General features: G+C 43.3%; 2 protein-coding genes across 3 annotated transcripts in view; one reads left to right on the forward strand and one right to left on the reverse strand.

Annotated features, from left to right (window-relative positions):
• Window positions 1–2,978: 2,978 nt before the first annotated feature.
• ivd (isovaleryl-CoA dehydrogenase) lies at window positions 2,979–9,365 on the reverse strand. The gene is made up of 11 exons (XM_080543145.1): window positions 9,131–9,365; window positions 8,046–8,135; window positions 7,550–7,601; window positions 6,926–7,095; window positions 6,467–6,560; window positions 6,057–6,187; window positions 5,326–5,516; window positions 5,093–5,174; window positions 4,767–4,871; window positions 4,604–4,676; window positions 2,979–4,243 (listed from the first exon to the last, which is right to left on the reverse strand). The coding sequence occupies exons 1-11, from the start codon at window positions 9,251–9,253 to the stop codon at window positions 4,110–4,112; spliced, it is 1,245 nt and encodes a 414-aa protein (XP_080399271.1). The 5' UTR covers window positions 9,254–9,365; the 3' UTR covers window positions 2,979–4,109.
• Window positions 9,366–9,510: 145 nt separating this feature from the next.
• itpka (inositol-trisphosphate 3-kinase A) overlaps window positions 9,511–19,215 on the forward strand; it is a 16,189-nt gene continuing 6,484 nt past the window's right edge. For both annotated transcript variants that reach the window (XM_080543129.1, XM_080543130.1), the window contains exon 1: window positions 9,511–10,924. In XM_080543129.1, the coding sequence (XP_080399255.1) occupies window positions 10,475–10,924 (450 nt within the window). In that variant the 5' untranslated portion in view covers window positions 9,511–10,474. The remainder of the gene's footprint in view (window positions 10,925–19,215) is intronic.

A 19,215-nucleotide genomic window follows, 5' to 3' on the forward strand; every position in this document is an offset into this window, starting at 1 on the left:
AGATGAGGGTATGTCTCACCCTGAGGGAGAAAAGGTGGTTTGGTCGGATGTCTCAGAACATACATAGACCAGCGGTTCAAATCAGTGGTTCAATCAGTGTTTAGCACCTGGGGGGACTCCAAGGAGGAGGAAAGCACTTTTCCAGAGCAAATCAGAATTTCATCTCTCAGAATTTTCATTCTGTGCCAGGGATAAGTCAAGTCATGATAGCCTTTCCGAGCTGAGAGGGTTGGGAGTTATGGGAGCAGTGGGAACACGCTGACTCTCTCTGATTGAGGCAGGTGTAAGTAGCAGGACACCATTACTGATGGACAGAGCACTTTCCTCTGTTCGAGAACGCTGAGAGAAGCACAAAGGAACAGACGCTGGTCAAAGGCTTGTGTAATATGAGAGGAGAGGATGTAAGGCAGGAGAGAGGGAGGGCGGAGGGAGGGAGAGAGAGGAGTGAGAAAGAGGGAGAGAGAGAGAGAGAGGGGGTGAGGGAGAGAGAGGGGGGGGGGGAGTAGGAGATGGTAGGAAGGGAGGCAGCAAATTCATTTAAAATCTGGAGGATACTAGCTGTGACTGTTTCAGCATTCCTCAACTTCAGCTTTCCATGAGGAGAGGATGTACGAACTAGGAGTGAAAGAGAGGAAGGGAGTGAGTGAGAGAAGGAGAGAAAGAGATAGTGGGAGAGGGAAGGAGTAGGAAAGGGAAGGAGTGAGGGAGGGAGTGGAAGAGGGAGTGAATGAGGAAGGGAGTCAGTGAGATAGTGGTAGAGGGAGGGAGTGGGAGAGGGAGATGGTAGGGAGAGAAGCAGCAGCACAAATCATGTAGAAGGTGTAAGTTTACTACTGTGGCTGTTTGGGCTAGACTCAACATATAACCTTCACATGTCACTTTATATTGTTATAGAATCATCTGTCTGTCTAAAATTACGAATGATCACATTGAACATGTTCAGTGAGGATAACTGCTGATTTGACAAAGCATTGATTACAGTATGGACAAATGGAAAAAAATATTACACTTCTGTCAGATAATGCACCACTTCTCCCAGAAATTGTTGCAATTACAAATGCTTTGGTATTCACATGTTTATTTATTTTCATTCCACACAGAACTCTGAATGGACTGGACAAAATGATTGGCACCTTTTTAAAATTCTAAGAAATAATAGTATTTCAAGCATGTAAAGCTCCTTTAATTTGTATTTAAACTACGGTAACCTGTAGCAAGTTACAGGTACTGGCAACATAGAAATCACACTTGGAACCAGTTAAAATGGAGAAAAGTTGACTCAACCTTTGTGTTGTGTGTCTGTGTATACCATACTGAGCATGGAGAGAAAAAAGAGCAAGAAGAGCAAAGAATTGTCTGAGGATTGGATAACCAAAATGATGGAAAAGCATGTATAATTTCAAGGCTACAAGCCCATCTCCAGAGATCTTAATGTCACAATGTGCGCAACATCATCAAGAAGTTTATAGCCCATGGCACTGTAGCTAACCTCCCTTGAGGACAGAAGAGAAAAACTCATGAATGATTGCAACAAAGGATTATTCGAATGGTGGATAAAAAAACATGATCAACTTCCAAACAAATTCAAGCTGACCTGCAGACACAGGGTACAACAGTGTCAGCTCGCACTATCCGTCACCATCTGAATGAAATGGGCCGCTATGGTAGAGACCCAGGAGGACCCCACTGCTGACACAGAGACATAAAAAAGACAGACGGGAGTTTGCCAAAACGTACCTGGGAAAACAAAATAATTCTGGGAAAACGTCCTGTGGACAGATGAGATCAAAATAGAGCTTTTTTGATAAAGCACATCATTGTACTGTTTACAGAAAATGAAATGAGACCTTCAAATAAAATAACACACCCTACAGTCAAACATGGTGGAAGTTCACAGATGTTTTGGGGTTGCTTTGCTGCTTCTGGCACCGGATGCCTTCACTGTGTGCATGGTATCATGAAATCTGAAGACTACCAAAGAATTTTGGGGCGCAATGTAGGGCCCAGTGTCAGAAAGCTGGGTCTCCGTCAGTGGTCATGGGTTTTCCAGCAGGACAATGACCCAAAGCATACTTCAAAAAGCATGTACAAATTATTTAAGACAAAGTGCTGGAGAGTTTTGAAGTGGCCAGCAATGAGTCCAGATCTAAATCCCATAGAACACCTGTGGAATGATCTCAAAGCAGAAGTTGAGAGAAGGCACCCTTCAAATGTGAGAGACCTGGAGCAGTTGGCAAAAGAAGATTGGTCCAAAATTCCAGTAGAGATGTGTAAGAAACTCATTCATTGTTACAGGAAGTGATTGACTTGAGTTATTTTTTTGTGTGCTACCAAAGTTGTTTATTAAGTACATTTTTCTGTGTGGAATGATATCAGATTTGGCTTTTTTTCTCTGCTTTTTTGTGTTGTTCCAATCCAAACATGGAAATACCAAAGTATTTGTAATTGCAAGAATTTTCTGGGAGAAGTGGTACATTATCTGACAGAAGTGCAGTCCAATATTTTTGGCCATGACTGTAGTATATACATTATGTATATGGTTGAAGTAACTGACATGCTTATACACACCACACGGGGGCAGAGGTAGACAACTAATGTCCTTCTCATATCCATAACAATGACAATGTGATACCATTCATCTCTCTCAATTGTAATAAAGATTGTCATCTCTACCTATAATTATAATTAATATTTTCTTTTCAGGTCCTTCAATTAGGGGAGGGTGGAGACAGGGGGAAACAAAGGGACTAGAAATGATTCAAGCAATGCTATTGGATAGAACTTACATTTGATTTACTCATTTTAAAGCTGACCTATCCCTCAAAAAGAAAAAAATGTCAAAAAACATTTGATTGTTATCTCATCTATGGAGGCAGGAGGGCTGTGGTCATTAGGAAGACATTACTCTAGAACACATCCGGGATGTGTCAGTGAGGATAATAGGACATTCCCAGGAGATCAACAGACTCAAAAGGTGACACAATTCAAGTTCTTTTATTCTACACAAACAAACAAAACAAGCAAAAACAAATTCCTTTTAAGAGTTGACAAAACTTTGGAAGAGTTTTCTCCTCCCCTGTAAGGCAGTTTTCAGTTGGTATAACAGTTGAATATGTTTGATGCCAAAATGAAACTAACAGGTCCTACAACAGAAATATATTAGTAATCAGTACCAGCACACTGCTGCTATCGAAACATTTGTCACTTTTATTCATGGAAGTGGTTTTCTACACAGCTCAACACCATCAAGGTGAATAGACTAGGGAAATCCATACTGTTGACAGGCAAAGTTATATACAAAATCCAAAGTTTACAATGATGAATCATGGAAAAGATAAAAGGTACAGTATATCATTAACGCTAACACCACGTAAATATACCGCAGGAAACCAATAGAAGGCAAGAGCTTAGAAACGGAAAGCAGGTAGAATAACCCTAAATACATATGGCTGTATTCAGTTATGACTGGACAGTGATTAGAAAGAATCGTCTATCTTATATTTTACTGCTTCAACAGAAGCCGTTTTATGATTAAATTCATCCACAATTTGGACAAAGTATGGGTATGTCACTATATATGTACTATATACACTGTTGATAATGGTAAAATAATACATAAATAAAAATGAACAATACAAGATTTCCTATTCTTTCCATATGTGATTGCTTAATGTCATTGTTTGCTGGCAGGTGATTGGCCTGTTCATGACATCTACACTGAGCTGAACCAATCCAGGTCAGACAAATCATCCTTCATCTTTAACAAGAACTGTTCTAGGTTGAGTCTTCCAAAAGCGTCATAGCACCAAGATCATCTTTCCTTTATCACCTTCAATGAGTTTGATACTATTCTTCATTCAATTCCATTCATGCCCTCCTCCAATTTCTACATCCAGCTGCCTCCCCTGCAATGGGCTTACAGTACGGTGATCTTAGCTCTACAAATCTTACTGGGAACTCCTCAGTGCTCATCTTGACTACAGCTGTAGCTCATGTACAGTAAGGCCTTGGTGGGTGAAGGTGTGCGTGCGTGCCTGTGTGTGTGTGTGGTGATCCAGTCAGTCAGTTAGTTTGTCTGCTCTCTACTCTCCTCTTCAGCCAGTCTCCGCCTACTTGTACATGGCGTTGAAGGCCCGACCAATGATGATCCTGCGCACCTCGCTGGTGCCCGCTCCGATCTCGTAGAGCTTGGCGTCTCTGAGGAAGCGGCCCATGGGGTAATCGTTGATGTAGCCGTTACCACCTGGAGGGAGAGGAATGTGGTGGTTTAGGAAAATGTTGTCACGTCAGAAAAACGTAATAATCCATTCACAAACAAGCCTGCCTCTTCCCACCGTTCAACACTCAGTTGGCTCTATACCAACATAGTAACCCGTGTAGTTGATACTCCAACAGAGTAGTATACAACAGTGTAACATTGCAGTTTGCAATGTGTGTAGCACTGTAATGGTTTAGTGTTTTATGTTATTACACGCATGGAATGAATAAGTCCCAACAGCGTTAATACAAAGAGATCCAGCAGGGCAGACTTGAGCGTCCTCAAGATATCTCAGGTTGGTGTTTCTATGTGGCGCATGCAGGGAGGGGGTTGCTTGGCACTCACCAAGACACTGAATCCCATCCAGGGCGACTTGTGTGGCGTTCTCAGCACAATACAGGATTACACCGGCGCAGTCCTGCAATGACACCACAAATCAATACTGGCCTGCAGAACATCTATCAAGAGAAATCACACAGAACGGCGGTTGAGAGTTCAGACGACTGACCATGGAGTTGAAGTGTCCCTTGTCACAGGCGCGTGCCACGTTATACAGATACTGCCGACAGGAACTCAGCCGCGTGTACATGTCGGCCATCTTGGCCTGCATCAACTGGTGGGTTAGAGGAGAGAAAAAAGAAGTGTGAAATAAATGAGTGAATTAATGAATTATTCAGGAAAGGAGCACCAGAGTCCCATCTCTTTAGTCAGAAGAAACCCTTGAATGTTTCAGTTATCCTCCCCCACTTCAAATCTCAGTCCAAACCATAATGAGACTGCGGTCTTCAACGGCCTTGTAATTCTCAGGGTAAAAACATGAATTGGGTTTCTCACCTGGAAGTGTCCGATCTTCTGTCCGAAAGCCTCTCTGACGTGGAGGTAGGGAATAGAGAAGTCTAGCACAGCCTGCATGATGCTGCAAGAAGAAAGCATTTTCCATCAGTGAAGAACACAGAGCTACAAACAATAATGCTCACAATCTGGCATCTTTTAGGGACCCAAAAAGACCCGATATGAATAAGGATTAACCCCAACATGTGAATGTTGATTCAAGAATATTGATTTACCCGATAGGTCCAGCCGCGAGTACTAATCTCTCCATGTCCAGGCCACTCATCAGCACGTAGACGCCCTTGTTGAGAGGACCCAAAACGTTCTCCTCTGGGATCTTACAGTCCTCAAAGACCAGCTCACAGGTGTTGGAGCCCCTCATGCCCAGTTTGTCCAGCTTCTGTGCCGTGGTGAAACCGGGCATGTCCTGTGGGGTACAAGACAGGGAGGAGAATTAGTCATTTCCAGCACTGTGCATAAGAAAGGGAAGTGTAAACTGGGCCACGTCCACAACTGGTGATGTCCTTTGTAACCCAAATAAGGAATGTGTTTGTTTCAGGTCTGGTTGCTCCATTCTATTCCATGCATTACAATGAGCCCCATTTGAATTTGAATTTGCCATTTAGTAGACGCTTGTAATCCAAAGCGCCTTACAATTATGATTTACAGGGACATTCCCCCTGGAGTAACTAGAAGGCTAAGTGCCTTACTCAAGGGCACACTAGTGGTGGTGTTTCAGGTGGGTTTTGAACTCACAACCTTCCGATCACCAGTCCAACTCACTATCTACTAGACCACCACTGCCCGATTTCTACCTCCACCAGCCTCCCTTGTTTTGGTTTCATTTCCGATGGCAAATACTTGTGATTCTAGAGACTTCTCGTCATATAGGCCTTGCTGCTGAAATGTCAACAGTCTCCATTCTATGCCCTTGCCCTTGTCCTTCTATACGATAGCAGATACTTGCCTTCTCTACGATGAACGCAGTGATGCCGCGGGACACGGCCTCTGGGTCTGTCTTGGCGTACACAATCAGGACGTCTGCGTCCGGACCGTTAGTGATCCAGAACTTTCCACCGTTCAGAACGTAATGGTCTCCTACAGCAACACAGAGAGAAGACCCACCGTGTCAGCAGACGCCAATCAAAGGTCAGAAACTAAAAATGTCAACATCAATAACTCAATCAACCGTCTGATCGATCAATCAATCGATAAATCGATCAATCAATCCTCTGTGTTTGGCAAGTTTCTAATATCAGAACCAGGGACTAAGGTAAGGTGGTGCTGAAACAAACACTTTTAAATAGTGGCTCATACACAGAAACCATCAGGGCAAGGGGGACATAGAGACATAGGGGGTACATAGGAGAGACTCACCCTGCTTCTTGGCCCTCAGTTTCATGGAGACGACGTCAGACCCAGCGTTGGGTTCACTCATGGCCAAGGCTCCTACATGCTCCCCAGTGATCAGCTGGGGTCAGACACACCAAGCGTGGGGACAATACAATAAGGGTGGGAAGTGAACACATTGGTTACATGACCCTCTGTGACTGACTGTATGTTGTTGACTCCAAATGCATTTTGGAAGAGTGCAAACTGTTTAAGAGCACCACCAGTCCTAATTCAATCATTTAGGCCAACAGTGATTGTGAGAACAAAGAAACACTTTGGTTAAGGCCCTCTTTGACTGTCTGTTGACTCCTGATAAGTGTATTTCAGATGAGTGCAACGTCTGTTTAGAAGCAATACAATGACTAATGACTAATCAATGACTGTACTTTATAGTATTAATGTGTGCAGCATTAATGTGCAAAAAGAGACATGAGTGATTCTCACTTTGGGCAAGTATTTCTCCTTCTGTTTCTGGGTGCCATGGCGAACCATCTGATTGACACACAGGTTGGAGTGCGCCCCGTAACTTAGGGAAACGGCCGCTGATACACGCGACATCTCCTCCAGCACAATCACATGGTCTAGGTAGCCCAATTCTGAGCCACCGAACTCCGCTGGAAGAGAAATACAATTATGAATATATTGTACTAATCATTGAAAGACTCTTCAATTGCTATTGCTGAACGGATACACACTTACGCACAATTTTATTTTCTCAAAAGAGCATTTAGAATCACACTGGCAAGGAAAGTTTATTTGTATAGCACATTTCATACAACAGGGGCAATTCAAAGTGCTTTACATACAGCATAAAAAAATACAGCAAGAGGAGGATAGTAAGAAAGAAAAAAAGGACAAACTGTATATATATATATATATATACAGAGAGAGATAGAGAGAAAATAAATAGATAAACATTTAACAAGATAATAACCATTGAATGAAAAGGCATAGGCACAGGCTTAACTTAACTTTGCTTAACTTAAGAGAAAATGCAATATAAGAATGATGACTACTTCAACTGAATACAATGTCCTTGTAATCTTGCACTTTAAACCAATCACTTACCTGGCGCAGTGATGCCAAGAAGTCCCATTTCACCCATGTCCTTCCAGAATTGCTGCATGACAATTGACATACAAAGTCTATTTACTTTCTTACCCTGTAAACATGATCAACCTAAACTAAACATCACAAACAATCACCTAGGTTGTCCTGCTTGCAATGCAGGTCTAGCCCACAGGTAGGCATATGCAAGTGTATGCAAAGTATCGAGTATCCCTAAACCAGCGGAGGCGGAAATCGGAAGAGGGACTCATTGTAATGCATGGGATAGAATGAGGAATGGTATCAAACACGTGCGTTATACTGTGCTCCGACTTCTGCCTCTACCAGGCTCCCGTAGCCTCCCCTGACCTAAACATGTGCATTCTTAGATACATTCAATAAACCATGTGTTACAGTAGGATCAATGTTCGCTTGTTTTATGTCTTGAGACAGCTTTAGCAGTTATGCATTTAAAAGTATTGAAGACAAGTACTGTAGGTTTCAGCATATTACCCACCCGCATCCCTGGAAACTCATTGCTCTTGTCAATCTCATCAGCGACAGGGGCCAACTTCTCTGCACAGAACCTCCGCACTGTGTGTCTGAGCTGGACAAGAAAGAAGACAACATCAATATAATTCCGACAGGTGAATCAATCTGAATATTAGCATCAACACTTTCATATTATTCTATTATGTTTAGAATACTACTAAACACAGGAAATTGCCTGCCACCAACAGGTAATGATGTAATATGTAATCTCAATAAAAACAGGCTGGGCCTACTTTTACTTACTCCAGGAAATGTAACATTTTGTTCAATGACCCTTTTTGTTGAAACATGTCATTGTTTTTCCAGACTGTGTTTTATAATCTTGATTTTTTGGGGGGTAATTGTTGTAAATAATGTGTATTCAGGGCTCCCTCAAAGAGACGTTGGTCTCAATAGAACTCATGAAGTTAAAATAAAGGTTAAATAAAATAGCTTTGAACAGGCATTATTGAAAGATTACAAATGCTAGGAGTTTGTCCTTATGGCCAATAGCCATTTAGAGGAGAACGGCGTCACATCACCTTTTACCCAATTAAAGACCGCATACGCACCCCACCCCTCGTCCCGCCTCCAGTCCACACGCTGCGTCTCTGACCTCACCTAACCTTATGTCCCATGACCACACTGTCTGTGGCGCTGCAGGTAGAGCCGGCAGGTCTAATGATCGCAAGGTTGGCAGATCGGCGGTTCGAGCCCCGTCTGGCCACATGTCGAGGTGTCCTTGGGCAAGACACTAAACCCGAAATTGCTCCCAAAGAGCGGGGCGGCGCCTTGCATGGTAGCTAGTTGGCCAAGCCAAACTTGGCTTTAGTTTTACACATAATGCACAGGCTGTCAGATAATAACGGGCTGCAACAGTAGCAAGTATGCCATCTGCTAGCCAGCTAGCTTCTCGCGTCCTTTGACAACCTTCTGATTAGTTCATTCATAACTTCCCACAGAAAGCCTTTGAGCGGTGTTTGTTGACTGACAACGCATTTACCTGTTGACCTAGTCCCTCCCGCTTTCAGAATCATTGAACTGTCACACTTAGCTAGCCAGGCTAACTACCTGCATCTGCTCCTCGGTGAGCCCGTTCACGACGTCGTCCACCGGGATGGCGTTAGCGCATCCCCGCCTCGACACCGCGGAGAGTCTGAAGCCGAGACGCAACGCACTCCTCACGGCCAACATGGCTCTGGTTTACTGCAGAGCAGGGGGGGCTCGACTGGAGGTTTGGTTTGGTCAAATCCAACAAGGTCGTGTTATTACACAATTGCCTGGCTAGTGCGAAATGTAGCTCCAAACTGTTGTGATTGCCAAGACTGTTCGTCTACGGTGGGAAAATGGATCTACTAGCGGTTACATAGTAGTCTACCGCCGCCCTGTGGGCCGGAGTGGGAAATACAAACGGTACATTCCATGACAGGTGCACAGGTGGCTTGGGGCCAGCGCTGTTGAGACTGACACATATTCGTCTGGAATGCATATCATAACTACAAACTACAAACATAGTAAAAAGGTTGTTCTTAATATAGACTCTATGGCAGACTAGACGTAGGCTACTCCTTCCCATGTATTTAGTTTCTGGTAGCCTATGTAAACCACAACTAAATGTATTGTATGTAAACGACGTTTAACGTAACGTTGTCTATCTTATGTTCTATATTTTGTATCAGTTTGATAGATAGGCCTACTACACTACAGTTAGTTATATACAGTTATATGTAGAAGGTATCCAAACAGCTCCTCGGTCCGTTTTGAATCTCTATTTTATTAGATTTATTCCTTCTTTTGACAGAATGACTCTACTTCAGCTCCGCTGAGTTGCTTCAGGGGTGTGTATCATAGACGATATCATATCATTCATATCATATCATCGATCAGAGCCGGTGCCGTCTTCCATCATCTCTGCTGCTGCTGTGAAGCAGCTTGCTGTTGATGCGCAGTTGATCAGAGACACCCAGGGGCATACATACTGTACACAGAAGTGCCAGACTGAATGAGGAAGTATATCAAAAACTCAAAGTAAAAGGCTTAGGTCGGCCAATTGCTATTATTCAGTCAGGAAGCGAGGCGAGGCGAATTGCAACCAATGCGGAAGATCAACCTTGTTATGTATGGTGAACCGCGCTGACGCTCGGTAGGGTTGGCGAGGGCTTCCCCGTAGTAATCCACCAGACAGTCAGCACGTTGGCTGCGATCGCCGAGTGCGTCTTATTGGTTTCTGTCTCTAACTCGGGGGGAAAAAACAGAATCGATTTGATTGCAATACTTAGAAATAATTTGCCCACATTACATCTCATCTAAAGTATAGGGAGGGAATGAGATGACCAGATTTGGCCGCGCGCGGTAGAATCACATTTGGATAATTCCGAGACGACTGCGCTCCATCACGCGCTCATCGCCAGTCCAATGCCGAAGGAAAGGAGAAAGTCATCCAAGGAGGCTGGACTATCGGGGGCTGGGATTAACGAAGGATCAATTAAGGAGCGTAAAACGACCCGCACAGTATCAGTGATCTGCAATGAACTCTCCGTCCAGGTGGCGCCGGGACAAGTCAGCCCCTCCGTGGCGGCGGTAGTACAACCTGCGTTCAACTCAACTCCAACTCAGCCTGCTGCCATGGAGGTGCGCTGCGTGCCGCAGGTGACCCTCACCCCGGAGGGAGGTGGCTGCTCCCGGGTGATCCAACAGGAGGAGTGGGGTGATCATGTGAACCGTCCCCTGCGACGGAACCTGTCCAACTCCAGTATCTCCTCAACGGGCTCTTCTATTGTAGAATCCGAGGACGATGTCCTCAGTGACAACGAGAGCAAGAGCAAGGGCAACATCACTTTAGAACATTTGGGGGATACTTCGGAAGTGAGTATGCTTAGTTTGAATGCTGCATGATTAGGCTCTATCTATGTCTATTTATGCATATGCCTATTGGTATAGACAGATACTGGTATTAACTACACAGTAATTACATTGTAATAACAGGTAGCTGTAGTTACATTGTAATTACACACACATCCTCCAATGTGAAAGAAAGCTAACTCTAATCAGTTTGAGACCACTGCTGATAGGCCAAGGAACTATTTGTATGTATTATTATTATTTTACCGATGTAGTCTGAACTGATCAGCTTATGGTGATTGAGAAAACTCATTTTACTGTAAATAAATAAATAAATAAAAAATAGACAGTAATAATGTACATAATGCTGTTTGGAGGACGAACTGTAGTATGTCACAGCCCTTGAAGTTGAAAAATAACTACATTGATTATTTCATCTGCAACTGCAGACTAATCGGATCAGAAAACATCCTAAATGCAGGATGGCAGTCTAGAGGGGAATGTCTCTGTCCATTACTTGTACATACCAGGTGGTTATTTGATCACAGATATTGACCCATGGCTTTCTCGGTGCTCAGCACTGTCTGCTGCTGCATTCAGGCAGGAGTCTGCCTCACAGTACTTAGATATGACTCTCTTTCAACAACGTCAGACCGCCTCAGAGTGTCAACTGTCTCACACAGCCTCATAGTGTCAACTGTCTCACACAGCCTCATAGGGTCAACTGTCTCACACAGCATCATAGAGTCAACTGTCTCACACAGCCTCATAGAGTCAACTGTCTCACACAGTCTCATAGAGTCAACTGTCTCACACAGCCTCATAGAGTCAACTGTCTCACACAGCCTCATAGAGTCAACTGTCTCACACAGCCTCATAGAGTCAACTGTCTCACACAGTCTCATAGTGTCAACTGTCTCACACAGCCTCATAGAGTCAACTGTCTCACACAGCCTCATAGAGTCAACTGTCTCACACAGCATCAGAGTGTCAACTGTATCACACAGCCTCATAGAGTCAACTGTCTCACACAGCCTCATAGAGTCAACTGTCTCACACAGCCTCATAGAGTCAACTGTCTCACACAGCCTCATAGAGTCAACTGTCTCACACAGCCTCATAGAGTCAACTGTCTCACACAGCCTCATAGTGTCAACTGTCTCACACAGTCTCATAGTGTCAACTGTCTCACACAGCCTCATAGAGTCAACTGTCTCACACAGTCTCATAGAGTCAACTGTCTCACACAGCCTCATAGAGTCAACTGTCTCACACAGCCTCATAGAGTCAACTGTCTCACACAGCCTCATAGAGTCAACTGTCTCACACAGCCTCATAGAGTCAACTGTCTCACACAGCCTCATAGAGTCAACTGTCTCACACAGCCTCATAGAGTCAACTGTCTCACACAGTCTCATAGAGTCAACTGTCTCACACAGCCTCATAGAGTCAACTGTCTCACACAGCCTCATAGAGTCAACTGTCTCACACAGCCTCATAGAGTCAACTGTCTCACACAGCCTCATAGAGTCAACTGTCTCACACAGCCTCATAGAGTCAACTGTCTCACACAGTCTCATAGAGTCAACTGTCTCACACAGTCTCATAGTGTCAACTGTCTCACACAGTCTCATAGTGTCAACTGTCTCACACAGCCTCATAGAGTCAACTGTCTCACACAGCCTCATAGAGTCAACTGTCTCACACAGTCTCATAGAGTCAACTGTCTCACACAGTCTCATAGAGTCAACTGTCTCACACAGTCTCATAGTGTCAACTGTCTCACACAGTCTCATAGTGTCAACTGTCTCACACAGCCTCATAGAGTCAACTGTCTCACACAGCCTCATAGAGTCAACTGTCTCACACAGTCTCATAGAGTCAACTGTCTCACACAGCCTCATAGAGTCAACTGTCTCACACAGCCTCATAGTGTCAACTGTCTCACACAGCCTCATAGAGTCAACTGTCTCACACAGCCTCATAGAGTCAACTGTCTCACACAGCCTAGGTGGTTGTGCAGCCCAGTGTGCTGGACATAAAGCCATATGAAGTAGTGAAATATGGTCACGTTTCAACTTTCAAGTTTATTGTTACGTCACATTACAAGTGTAAGAGAGTAAAATTCTTAGGGGTAGTGGTGGTCTAGTGAGATAGTGAGTTGGACTTGTGATCGGAAGGTTGTGAGTTCAAATCCCGCCTGAAGCCACACCACTACTAGTGTGCCCTTGGGTAAGGCACTTAGCCCTCAGTTACTCCAGGGGGAATGTCCCTGTAATTCGTAATTGTAAGTCGCTTTGGATAAAAGCGTCTGCTAAATGGCAAAAAAATAAAAAATTATAAAAATAATAATAGGCTTCGGTTCCTGACATTGCAGAACAAGACATAAGGCAATAGGCATAATTCAAGATAAAAAAGGACAAGTGACAAAAAAGAATAACACAGGATATAGTTAACAATAAGGCAATAGGTATAATACAAGATTAAGGGGTCATTTTGTTTGACTTTGTAATTTCTTGTTTATTCAAGTTAATAATGCAGTTTGTAAGTAATGCAGTAGAGAAATACTCACACTGAGTGAGTTAACTTTTAACATTTTTTTCAATTTTCGTTTCTTTATTAGTTATATGTTGAGGGGAAAAAGTTAAGAAAGGTTAAGAAATGTCAAATCAGCTCTAAATTCCAAAGTGATCATTTGTTTTCTAAGGACATATGGTTAGGTGTCTGCAGGCATTAGGATAAGAGTTCTCCCCTAGTCACCTGAGAACTGGCCTGACTATTGATAAACAGGACCAGCGGGTTGCCTGGCTATTGATAGGCAGGACCAATGACTTGATTGTCTGTTACTGATTGCCTATTACTGACATGTCAAAGTCCTGTTGTTCTACTTTCATTGACATGCACAGGTTACTACTGTGTGTCATTACGTGGTATACTCAGTGTACCGTTGTACAATACAATTTTTGCCTTAGTTGTTGCTTGACTAATCACTTTTGGAGCTGCAAAGCCATCTTATTTCACAAGGGTGAAATTCCTTCAGTGTAGTCTTATCTACAGTGAGATTGTGAAGGCAGTTTTTTAGGGATGTAGACCCACTGCAATGGGTTAGTCTTGTTTGTGACACATTTCTAAAGGTCATTTCCTCTTGTGTGGTATTCTTTAGACATGCTCTGAGGCTGAACAACACAGACATATAGAAAATATTACATTACCCCCCTCACCACGGGAGGCTGGCTGGTGGAGGTAACCACAACAACAACAACAAAAGTAATTCTTCCTTCTCATCAGTCATAGCATAGATGACTGATGGAAAGATGATTCACTGACTTAGACAAATGTATGTTGTAAATCGCTTTGGTGTCTGCTAGATGTAAAAAAAAAAAGAAGAAAGAAAATTAAAGTAGAAGGAGGACATGCTCATTGCAATGCATGGGATGAAATCCATTCCTAATTCCATTCCATGTATTACAATGAGCCCGTCATCCAATTTCTACCTCCACCAGCCTCCACTGTCCCTCATATCATAATAACCATCCCTCTGTCCATCCCTCTGTCCATCCCTCTGTCCGTGTCTGATGAGGTTCAGAGCCTTTCACGTCTCCCCTGAAGGCACCAGCGTGTTCTGGTCACATGATAGTGGTGTTGACCACCTGGTCACATGATAGTGGTGTTGACCACCTGATGATTCATACAGACTAGGGATGTGCTGTGTTTGGCTTAAACACTTTTGGCCCAGTACTGTATACTTAAGTAGACAAAATAATTCCAGAATGATCTGTGTTGAACTTGTTTTCTGTGTTTCTAGTTGTGTAGTGGTGTTTCTTTTCTTATTTCTCAGGAACATGAAGTTTAAGATGGCAGATAGAATAGCGTGTAATATAATTGAACTTTGATTGTCTATTGTGAGAAATAGAGAGTCAGGAAGATAGATATATCAATACAAAACAGTTTGATATGACATTTCTGTAGTCATATGAACATGACCATATTTGAGAAGAGAATTAGACGGTCTCTTTCCACAGCTTATAAGTCTGGCATGCGTGGAATATCGGTGTGCTCCTCTGAGATGGGTCTGCCTTAATTCATGCCAACAGTATAATCTGCTTATTGTCAGGAGCCATATTTGACTGTGTCTCAGACATACAGCTGGTCTCTTTGTGTCTCCGTACCTCTCTTGCTCCATGCAGTCATCTCCATAGAAGGCTCGTAGCTGTCAGAGTCCTTTAAACAGACTGAATACACATTGCCTGGCTCGCTGGAGGGAAGGCTGGGCTGTGTACACAGTAGTAGTACCCAGTGTTCAGTGTGCAGTGTTCTCTGAGCTCTTTCCTTCAACAGAGCCCAGGGTCAACAAGGCGGGCCACTCAGGAAAACCTCTCTCGCTCGACCATGCCCGACCCCCGTGTTGTATTGATCTACGAGGTCGTTCACAAGTAGAAATGGAAATGGAAAAAAAGTGCTTAAGAAAATAGACAGTCACACACTCCAAAAGGCAGAGTAATTGTCGTTTCAGCCCACACTCGTACGCCATCGAGCCACTCCTACACGTCTCTGTGGTCAAGTGCCAATTCGAGACATGTTGACATTTAGTTGTGTAACCTTTTGACGAAACATTACATGCTGGTTCTATTTATGGTACAGAAGATAGGGAATTAGTTCATAATGTCTAGTATGACAAACAGTGTTCCGTATTTTTTTTTAAATCACTCAATAGCTTGAGTGATTGTAAGTGTGAGTAATTCACCACGCCTGTTGTGGTTCTGATGTTTACACGCATTTGTAGTCCATTAGAGCTCTCAAAGGCTTCATTATGCAGCTTGATCACAATCAGTGAGACGGTTCTATAGAACGCATTCCATTCGTGACGCCAGTTCTATTTATCTAGAGTAGAGCACCAACATGATGCTAATGCATTCTAATGTATGCTCAATTAGGAAGCCATCAGCCACCCACCAACCATGTCGCAAGAGAAACCAACAGCTTGAGTGAATCACGTTGTCACACTGTCGTTCCTGCTGCCTTTAGTGTTATGTAATTGTGATTGGTAAAGTTCAAGTACTGCGGGCTAGGCACTGTTTGCAGTGTGCTTACCCTGATTGTTTTCGCCGCCTGGTTTTCCGTCAGTCTGTCCGACACAATAGGCTTGCCCCCCCCCACCCCCAAGAGAATGTATTGTGTGAATAGGGAGTTTAAGTAAATAGACATTTTTCACAAACATTAAGTTGTCTCTTACTGTAGTTTGTGGGAGAAGAGAGAAGACAAGCGAGAAGACAACAAAGATCTATTTAATTTAAGCTTCATTTATCCAGATTAGTCTTATTACGATAGAATCTCTGTTTCAAGAGAGAGCTGGATCTAATCTGTAACACCATGTGGTTGGTTACACAAATGTGACAGGGTCTGGTGAAAAAGTCCCCAAGTAGGACAAGGTCATTTTTCAGTATTTCACAGATTGTCCGCTTTGTACAGATTTGTAAGCTCAATGTGTCATACATTGAAATCTGAAAATAGTTGAAGAAGATATGCTTATTTGAATATTGGTACACCTCAAACCAAATACTGGAGAAATTCGCTCTGAATCAAAACAGACGTGTTTGCTACCATTGCGTCGGTAGCTAGCTAGCAGCTAACTGCATGTTTAGCACATCACAACATGCTGATAGAACATCAACGTGCTAAAAACACACAACTACACATTATTAGATGATCACACAGTCCTTGCTTTTGAACACGTCCTAAAACGTACGTTTGTTTACAAGCCATGTATCACTAATCCAGTAGCCTGAAGCAGGACGGGAAGCAATAAAGTGAATCCAATTTCATTGGATTCCTCATTTGCGCAACTTGAGAATTGCCGACATGCAGACGTTTTCACCAGGCCGTGTCATAAATATGGAGTTTATTATTTGGGGATGGGTGTGTATACTATGCACACTTATTTGCATATATTCAGAGAGAGCTTCTCATTACTTTTTTTTGTCTACAAATAGAAGTTATGTTTGTGGAAGTATAGGGGGTATGGATAGGTACTTGTGGAAGTATAGGGGGTATGGATAGGTACTAGTAATATTCTCTTTTGGCCCAGCAATGTTCTCAGTGGTTCTCACGTGTTTGATACCATTCCTCATTCCATTCTATGCATTACAATGAGCCCTGTCCTCCGATGTCTACTTCCACCAGCCTCCCCTGATAGATATGCGTCATTAATGGACACCTTTAAAACAGTACAGATTACATGTACTTTTCAGACGTCAACATTTTCTCAGGGTAAATGATCTTAAAAGCCATTGTTCATCAGCGCAGTGCTGGGGTGTGGACAACAGGTTCTCTATGAATAATGCTCTCAAGACAGATTATGTAATATAATGTAAACAACATGTGTTGACCTTTACTATGACACATGGAAATAGAGACGTTTTTTCCCCCCGCGGTAAATAGATGAGATGACCATGTTTATATCTCCTATAAAGTAAAGTATAAAGTATAGCCTAAAAGTGGGGTTATCTATTCATGTTGAGCATACATATTGAGATAAATTGCCATACAGTATTCTCAGGTTCAAGTTGAAAAGCTTTATTGTCTATTTTTAGGGGAAACATTTTAAAATACCTATTCAGTTTCCAAGACTTACCGCAGACAGAACAACAACAAGACATTACACACATAATTGCGTTTTCGAGAGAACGGGGGTTTTGAGACCTATGAGGATATAGAACAGCCTCCTCACAGCTGGCCACAGCGACAGTTAATAAACAGCGTTAGCCACACTACTGTGTCACCAGCTAATGGAGCATGTCATTCGACCTTTGTTGTGTGTACAGAAGAGCCCAGTACAATCAATTGAGTGTGTTATGTGTTCTCTCTTCTCTCACTGTACAGCACGTCCTTAGCTCTAGGCCATAGCTCCTGTCACCGCAATCCAGGGGAGGCTGGTGGAGGTAGAAATCGGAGGACAGGCTCCTTGTAACGCATGGAATGGAATGAGGAATGGTATTAGACGTGTTTGACACCATTCCTCATTCCGTTCCATTCATTACAATGAGCCTATCCTCCAATTTCTACCTCCACCAGCCTCCCCTGGCAATCCCAGCATGCAACAGCCTCACCGGCCTCGATGCAAGTCCATTACAAGTAGCGGCATCACGACGGACTGTTATATTTTTTTTTCAAACCTAATTTTCCTTCAAGCTACTTATCTAGTTAATGGTGTGAAGAGGTGGTGTCACTCTTAATGAAAATAGTAGAACATCACATCCCAAGTCACCCCGCGTTATCTTCAGAAGTGTTAAGTACTTCTCTGTCCGTAATGCCAACATGCTGTCAGTGTGTGTGTGTGTATGAGTGAGTATGTGACTGAGTATTTGAGTGTGTGTGTGTGTGTGTGTGTGTGTGTGTGTGTATGTATGTGTGTGTGTGTGTGTGTGTGTGTGTGTGTGCGTGTGCGTGTGCGTGTACGTGTGCGTGTGTGTGTGTTTTCTCAAGAGAGAGGTTCAGGTTAACAGTGCCGTCTCCATGGCGGGTGATTATGACGGAGCGACAACAATTATAGACCTCTCTATCTGTAAAGCCTACATGCTGTCAGTCAGTGTGTGTGTGTGTGTGTGTGTGTGTGTGTGTGAGTGTGTGTGTATGTGTGTGCGTGACTCAACAGCTTATATACAGAAACCACGCGTGAACATCTCTCTATCTCCGTGACTGTGAGGCTCCCCAGTGAGTCAGTCGAGTGAGGCCAAACACTCAGCACATGTGGAGCAGATAGGCAGTTCCACAGAAACGGTGTCAAAGTGATTAGAAGATGGTTTGTTGCAAAATGCCTCGGTAGCTCAAACAGAGTACCGGTAGATCAGATAGCTTATCTTTTTGAAGCTTTTATTGTCTTATGTGCACAGAGATGAGCCTTTACAAATGAAGCGTTCCTCATTCCATGTGTGTTTGATACCGTTCCTCATTCCGTCCCATGCATATTTACAACGAGCCCCCGTCCTCCGATTCCTACCTCCACCGGCCTCCCCTGACCCCAGGTGCCCCATAGACCTTTTGCTAGCATATCAGCCCAATAGAGCTCTCGGGTCTTCTGACGCTGGTTTTCTCTGTGTACCACATGTGCAAAAGAAGAGATTGGGTGAGGCTGCATTCTCATGTTATGCACCCTAATTGTGGAATGCACTGCCAGTTTACATTAGGGATGCAACTATGTTCAAATATGTTCAAGTCAAGACTGAAAACTCATCTTTTTAATATTGCCTTTAAATGACTAGATAATTACAGTTTTTTACGGTCGCTAAGTCACAGTGTTCAATACTGAAGCCACAGTT

This window comes from Nansenia antarctica (assembly GCF_963989245.1).
Source record: "Nansenia antarctica genome assembly, chromosome: 1".
Taxonomy (NCBI): Eukaryota; Metazoa; Chordata; class Actinopteri; order Argentiniformes; family Microstomatidae; genus Nansenia; species Nansenia antarctica.